This window comes from Dioscorea cayenensis, chromosome 6, assembly GCF_009730915.1.
Source record: "Dioscorea cayenensis subsp. rotundata cultivar TDr96_F1 chromosome 6, TDr96_F1_v2_PseudoChromosome.rev07_lg8_w22 25.fasta, whole genome shotgun sequence".
NCBI lineage: Eukaryota > Viridiplantae > Streptophyta > Magnoliopsida > Dioscoreales > Dioscoreaceae > Dioscorea > Dioscorea cayenensis.
In genome coordinates this window covers 9,066,908-9,073,545 of record NC_052476.1, presented here as the reverse complement: position 1 = coordinate 9,073,545, position 6,638 = coordinate 9,066,908, and the positions used below count along the sequence as shown (strand labels likewise).

At 36.3% G+C, this 6,638-nt stretch overlaps 1 protein-coding gene across 2 annotated transcripts; it reads left to right on the top strand.

Annotated features, from left to right (window-relative positions):
• Positions 1-335: 335 nt before the first annotated feature.
• Positions 336-6,391, top strand: LOC120263489 (probable calcium-transporting ATPase 8, plasma membrane-type). Of its 2 annotated transcripts, none has more exons than XM_039271408.1 (7): positions 336-700; positions 1,624-1,678; positions 1,790-3,729; positions 3,807-3,965; positions 4,495-4,666; positions 4,780-5,078; positions 5,699-6,391. In XM_039271408.1, exons 1-7 carry the CDS (start codon positions 524-526, stop codon positions 6,005-6,007), a joined length of 3,111 nt encoding a protein of 1,036 aa, XP_039127342.1. In that variant the 5' UTR covers positions 336-523; the 3' UTR covers positions 6,008-6,391. The 2 variants fall into 2 exon arrangements, with proteins under 2 accessions (XP_039127342.1, XP_039127343.1); XM_039271409.1 differs by lacking the exon at positions 336-700 and adding an exon at positions 1,377-1,508.
• Positions 6,392-6,638: the final 247 nt, after the last annotated feature.

Here is a 6,638-nt window from a genome sequence, read left to right as displayed (position 1 = left end):
AAAATTAATTAAAATATTGAAAATGATAGCTTGTTATGAAGTTGTTTATTGTAAAACAAATATAAGATAATATAAAGGGTAGAAGTAATTTTATAATATTTTTGTCCCGAAAAGTTATCCATAAAATATCAAATATGGTACAAGATAAATAGTTGTGTTGTACCATAACTACTTGTTTTGTTCTGTACTGTTTGTGCGATACTTAACTGCGTATTAAACGCACTCTGACATCCTCTTGTACTGTACTTTTTTTAACTTTTTAACAAATCAAACAAAAGATAAATGCTGTACTGTCCCTCAAAATTTAGCACATCAAGGGACCCATAGTCTTCATGGATTCTCTTTTGCTTAGAGAACAAGACGCTGGTGCTGCCGTTCTTCCCGCCGAAAGCGCAGCGTTCATATAACAAACCCTCTGTTTCTCAATAAACAACCCTCTCAAACCCTAGATTTTCACTGCTCTCCTCCTCCAAAGCTAAGTTTCCATTCTCTACGCCATTAGAGTTCACTAGAGCTCGCTGGGATGGAGAGTTTCCTCAAAAAGAACTTTGATTTTCCACCAAAGAACCCCTCTGAGGAGGCTCAGCGCCGCTGGCGCTCCGCCGTCGGAAAAATCGTCAAGAACCGCCGCCGACGCTTCCGCATGATCCCTGACCTCGATAAGCGCTCTCAGGTCGAGGCTAATAGGCGCAATATCCAGGTTTATTGCCAGATTATTGTTTTGATTACTCTTTGTTTGATTGATTTGATTCTCTTGTGTTTTTGTGCCTTAAAGATTGAAACTTTATCGATGGTGATGATGAAATGGAAATCACCCCCAATTGAAGCAATTTTTGCCTTGTTTAGGTACTTTTGTGACGTGAAAAGTTGTGAAAAGTTTCAGCTTTTTCTTTCTGAAACATGGTTTAGAAATTACACGTGATTTATGAATTTCTTTGGATTTTAAAAATCTGTATGAAATGGTATGGAGGTCAATTCGTCTTGTGGGCTGAAGTTTCCAGGAAGTTTCATGTGTCAATGTCAATGACTATGATAATATTAGGTCATTGTATGGGACTTCTTGTCGGGTTCATATTGTAAATGGTGAATAATGTGGTAAATATTTAGTCTTGTTTTAACGGCTTAAAGGCCAGTTGCAACTTTTTTTTTGGGTTCATGAACAGTAATTGGTGGCACTTTTGAATGCTAGATGAAGAGTAAGAGGGTGGAGGCAAGACTACATGGGTGTAAATTAATTAAGTTAACTTCGTTTGTAGGCCACTATCCTTCTTTTTTTTGTGAAATCTCAAATGGTTATTTGGAAGAAGATAAAATTCGGTTTAATACTATTCATCAACATGGATCATAAGAGTTGAATTTATGGAGGATACAAGCGTGTAGAGGTGATGTTTCTTTGAAATAAATTGAAGAATCAATTCAATACGAGAGAAGCTTGGACTACATTCTAAATAGAGCTTGTGTTAAAGAGAAACAGGGATTTGTGTGGCTATTCCTTGATAAGTATTTTTGTATGTCAACATCCTAATTACCTTAGGTTCAATGTGTATTGTTGGTCAGTCTATTTACTATAATGTTGCTATTTTTGCGTATCTCTTCTTAGCATTTAATGATTTTTTCCCATAGGAGAAAATCAGGATTGCTCTATATGTTCAAAAGGCTGCTTTGACGTTTATTGATGGTATGGCTTAGTTATTTGGTTTGATTAAATGTTGGTTTATATCTATATATATATATTTTTTTATATCATGTGCTTTATTTTGTTTAATATGTCTATTTCTTTCATATGCAGCTGCCGGCAAGAAAGAATATGAGCTTCCGCATGAGGTGAAGGAGGCTGGGTTTGATATAAGTCCTGAAGAATTGGCATCTATAGTTAGTGGCCATGACATGAAGAGCTTGAAATTTCATGAAGGCGTGGATGGTATATTGAGAAAAATTTCTGTATCACTTGATGATGGAATAAGATCGAGTGATTTAGAAATTAGACAGAAATTTTTTGGCATCAACCGTTATGTTGAGAAGCCATCTAGAAGTTTTTGGATGTTTGTTTGGGATGCATTACAAGACTTGACTTTAATAATTCTCATGATTTGTGCCGTGATTTCTATAGTTGTTGGACTTCCTACTGAAGGATGGCCTAAGGGCATGTATGATGGGCTTGGAATCTTACTCAGCATTTTCTTGGTGGTCATTGTCACAGCTGTCAGTGACTATAAGCAATCTTTGCAATTTAAAGCATTAGACAAAGAAAAGAAAAAAATATTTATTCAGGTGACAAGAGATGGTTATAGACAAAAAGTCTCTATTTATGACCTGGTGGTTGGTGATATTGTTCATCTCTCAATAGGAGATCAAGTCCCAGCCGATGGCTTGTTTATATCTGGTTACTCACTCTTGATAGATGAATCTAGCCTATCTGGTGAAAGTGAACCAGTTTATATTTCTCATCAAAAGCCATTTCTTATGGCAGGTACTAAAGTCCAAGATGGATCTGCTAAAATGTTGGTGACCTCAGTTGGTATGAGGACTGAATGGGGAAAGTTAATGGAAACTTTGAGTCAAGGAGGAGAGGATGAGACACCTTTGCAAGTTAAATTAAATGGTGTGGCAACTATCATTGGAAAGATTGGTTTGCTATTTGCTACACTGACATTTTTAGTCTTGTTGGTAAGGTTTCTAGTGTACAAGGCTAACAATGTTGGACTGTCAAAATGGTACCCTAACGATGCCTTGTCAATATTGAACTACTTTGCAATTTCAGTGACCATAATTGTTGTTGCTGTTCCTGAAGGACTACCGTTAGCTGTGACACTAAGCCTTGCTTTTGCAATGAAAAAATTAATGGATGACAAAGCCCTTGTTAGGCATTTATCAGCATGTGAGACAATGGGTTCAGCAAATTGCATTTGCACTGATAAAACAGGAACTTTGACAACTAACCACATGATAGTTGAAAAGATATGGATTTGTGAGGAATCTAAAACCTATAATGATAAGGAAAGCTCTGATCAGTTGTTGTCTTTTGTGTCTGAAAAAGTTATTAGCATCCTTTTGCAGTGCATCTTTCAGAATACGGGCTCTGAGGTTGTACGAGGAAGAGACGGTAAAAATACCATATTGGGTTCTCCCACTGAAACAGCCTTGTTAGAGTTTGGACTTCATTTGGAAGGTGCTAATAATACTCAGCATCAAAATTGCAAAAAATTAAAGGTAGAACCTTTCAATTCTGTTAAGAAAATGATGTCTGTTCTGATATACCTTCCTGGAGTGGGAACCCGTGCATTCTGCAAAGGTGCATCAGAAATCATAGTAGGTATGTGTGACAAGATCATTGGCAGTGATGGCAATGCAGTTTCTTTGTCAGAGGAGCAGAAAAGGAATGTAATGGATGGCATTAACAATTTTGCATGTGAAGCTCTCAGAACACTATGCCTGGCCTTTAAAGATATGGATGAATCTCATTCTGGAGAAGATATCCCTACTGTTGGTTATACATTGATTGCTGTGTTTGGTATCAAAGATCCTGTGCGCCCTGGAGTCAAGGAAGCAGTTCAGAGTTGTCTTGCTGCTGGGATTACAGTGCGAATGGTAACCGGAGACAATATTAATACTGCAAAGGCTATAGCTAAAGAATGTGGCATATTGACTGATGATGGTTTAGCCATAGAAGGCCCAGAATTTCGCAGCAAAAGTCCTGAAGAAATGAAAGATTTGATACCGAAAATCCAGGTCTCTTTTCCTATGCCAAACAAGCTAAATGATTTACACCTCAGGTTCTTATTTAATATTGATAAGGTTCTGTGCAGGTAATGGCTCGATCTTTGCCTTTGGACAAGCATAAACTTGTGACAAACTTAAGGGGTATGTTCAATGAAGTTGTTGCAGTTACTGGTGATGGAACTAATGATGCGCCAGCGCTTCATGAATCAGATATTGGTCTTGCTATGGGTATTGCAGGTACAGAGGTAAGTTCTCTTCTTTGCATTTTTTCTTGCATGTTGGTTAGAATATTATATTTGCAACTTTTTACTGACTTGATTAAATTTGCTGGCAGTGTTTCCACAAAAGCTTAATTTTGTGAAAGAACCAATCTAGTAGCTTCTTTGCTTTCACATTTCTTGAATTCCCAAGCATGATCAGTTTCAGGTGTTAATTTGTACAGTAGTTCCTTTGTTATATTGTAATTGAAGGCTTTGTCCTAGACATGCTTGCATAGTTCCATTGTCTCAACTTAACCTATGTATATTTATATTAATATAACATATATACATGTGTGTGTCATTCTCCTGAATCGAAACCAGAAGTTCTTTGCATGGATTTGTCTTCTATTGTTGTCCAAATAAAGATAATTTTTTTTTTCTCTACGCTAGCATCACTTAGTTACATTTTAGGCAAATTAGAATTTTTGCTTCCTCTTGAATATTTAAGGATCAGTTCAAGTTGTAGCTATTTATATTCCATTTATTGCTATATGAAATATATATGCTTGCACAGGTTGCAAAAGAGAATGCTGATGTGATTGTCATGGATGATAATTTTACAACAATTGTGGGTGTTGCCCGGTGGGGTCGCGCTGTTTATATTAACATTCAGAAGTTTGTGCAATTCCAATTGACTGTCAATGTGGTTGCTTTGATGGTAAATTTTGTCTCGGCATGCATCATAGGTACACTGAATCCTTCTTGTAACTCCCTTATCACCATCTTTTTATTAGTTCCTCTTGAGTAAAATTTGTGCCTTGCTAATGCATAAAACACATGTTCCCTAATTTACTCTTAGGAAATGCTCCTCTCACTGCTGTCCAGTTGCTTTGGGTCAACATGATTATGGATACACTTGGTGCTTTAGCATTAGCAACTGAACCTCCCAATGATGAGATGATGAAAAGACCCCCTGTTTGGAAGGGTGAGAATTTTATCACGAGAATCATGTGGAGAAATATCATTGGCCAGAGTGTTTATCAATTAGCAGTGCTTGGAATTCTCATGTTTGATGGGAAGCGCCTTCTGAAACTCAACGGTCCAAATGTGGATGCTGTTCTCAACACCTTCATCTTCAACACATTTGTGTTTTGTCAGGTACTGCTTTTGGTTAGACTAAAATTTCTTTAGTCCAGTGTTACAGCTTTTCATGTTTGGTGATTACAGTTAAATTTTGCCATGTGCTTTTCAACTGGTTCTGATAAATACTCGAAGAGTTTTGTCCATTGCAAAAAGAAAAAATGGGTCTTGCATTAATTTGATAAGATCGAACATTTTAGCTAACAAAAAAAGGAGGATTTTGGTGAGCCATAGAATTTAGGGGAGAATACAAGTTTATGTTCTCATAGTTGTCAAGTTCTCATACAAGACTACTACTATTTTTTCTCATACTAGCATGCCCCGTGATGTGATGATCGAAAACACTTGTCAAAAGCCATAAAATTGCTGTTTTTTCTAAAAATGGCGCAATAGAGTATAATTGGTGTTGTCTTTTAACAAGTATGATGTTGATGAAACAGAAACTGCAAATTGGGAAATAATGAAGTCTTATTCATATCAGACAAGTATGTAACTCCTGTTTCATCTTGTAAATTAATTCTAATAGTGATTGTGTTTGAAGAACTGTGATTAGTCCTCATAAATTGCATTGCATTGGCTTATACTTGTGACAAATTACTTTTTTGATCCTCCGAAATTGATGGGCTCCATTGTGTCAGGTTTTCAATGAAATCAATAGCCGGGATATGGAGAAGATCAATGTGTTCCGTGGAATATTTAGAAACTGGATATTCACAGCTGTTTTGTCCTCCACTGTTGTGTTTCAGATAATAATAATAGAAATCCTCGGTACTTTTGCAAGCACTGTGCCATTGAACTGGCAATTGTGGTTGCTGAGCATCTTGATTGGTTCAATCAGCATGGTTGTCGGAGCTATTTTGAAGCGCATTCCTGTTCAGAAAGTCAATCTTTCTGCCTATGATCAGAATGACTATGAACCACTCCCCAGTGGTCCTGAAGTAGTGTAAAGGGAACTGATACTCCTCCAAAACTTCATATTTTCCACGACATAAACTGATCATGTCCTTTTGAAAGTTAGGAATCCAGGAACTTGGCTGTGTAACTTTCGCAACCAGATAATGCTGTTTCCACATAAGGAATTGTAGAATTTGAATCATTTAATGATGTCAACTTTGGTTTGTAAGTTTTACATGTTTGTTTTGTAATTTAAAGGTGCAGAGCCTATCTTAAATCATAGGCAAGTTAAAACACAATTGCTAGCAAGTTTGAAGGAGCATTTTAGTATATAGTTAGGTTCTTGTTTGTTATGGTCTTGGATTTGTTGCTATTATATGAGGGGGATGTTGTCACGTTGATATTTGTTTATATATAAAAGGTACTAGTTTTCTGCAGAGTTTTGGTTGTTTGCGATAATTCTTATGCGTTGTCTACGAATTTTTGTGTTTAACCACCCCTGCAATCTTATCAGTATTTCATTTTCATTTTCCTTCCAGATGTTGTGAGTTCAAATCTTATAGTAGTTTGTCCACATTTTTTAAAATGTTTTTGGTATTTTACCAAAATTTTAAAAATGAAACTAAACACTCAGCGGATAAAGTTTTAAATTTTCAATATTTGCTTTTTTTATTTTATTTTGCT

What these genes read in the sequence shown, in the direction of transcription:
- LOC120263489 (XM_039271408.1), top strand. Translation starts at nt 524, where the DNA reads ATGGAGAGTTTCCTCAAAAAGAACTTTGATTTTCCACCAAAGAACCCC. An exon ending in CTAATAGGCGCAATATCCAG is followed by an intron (nt 701 to 1,623) that starts GTTTATTGCCAG and finishes TTTTTCCCATAG; the next exon opens with GAGAAAATCAGGATTGCTCT. An exon ending in TGTCTCGGCATGCATCATAG is followed by an intron (nt 4,667 to 4,779) that starts GTACACTGAATC and finishes ATTTACTCTTAG; the next exon opens with GAAATGCTCCTCTCACTGCT.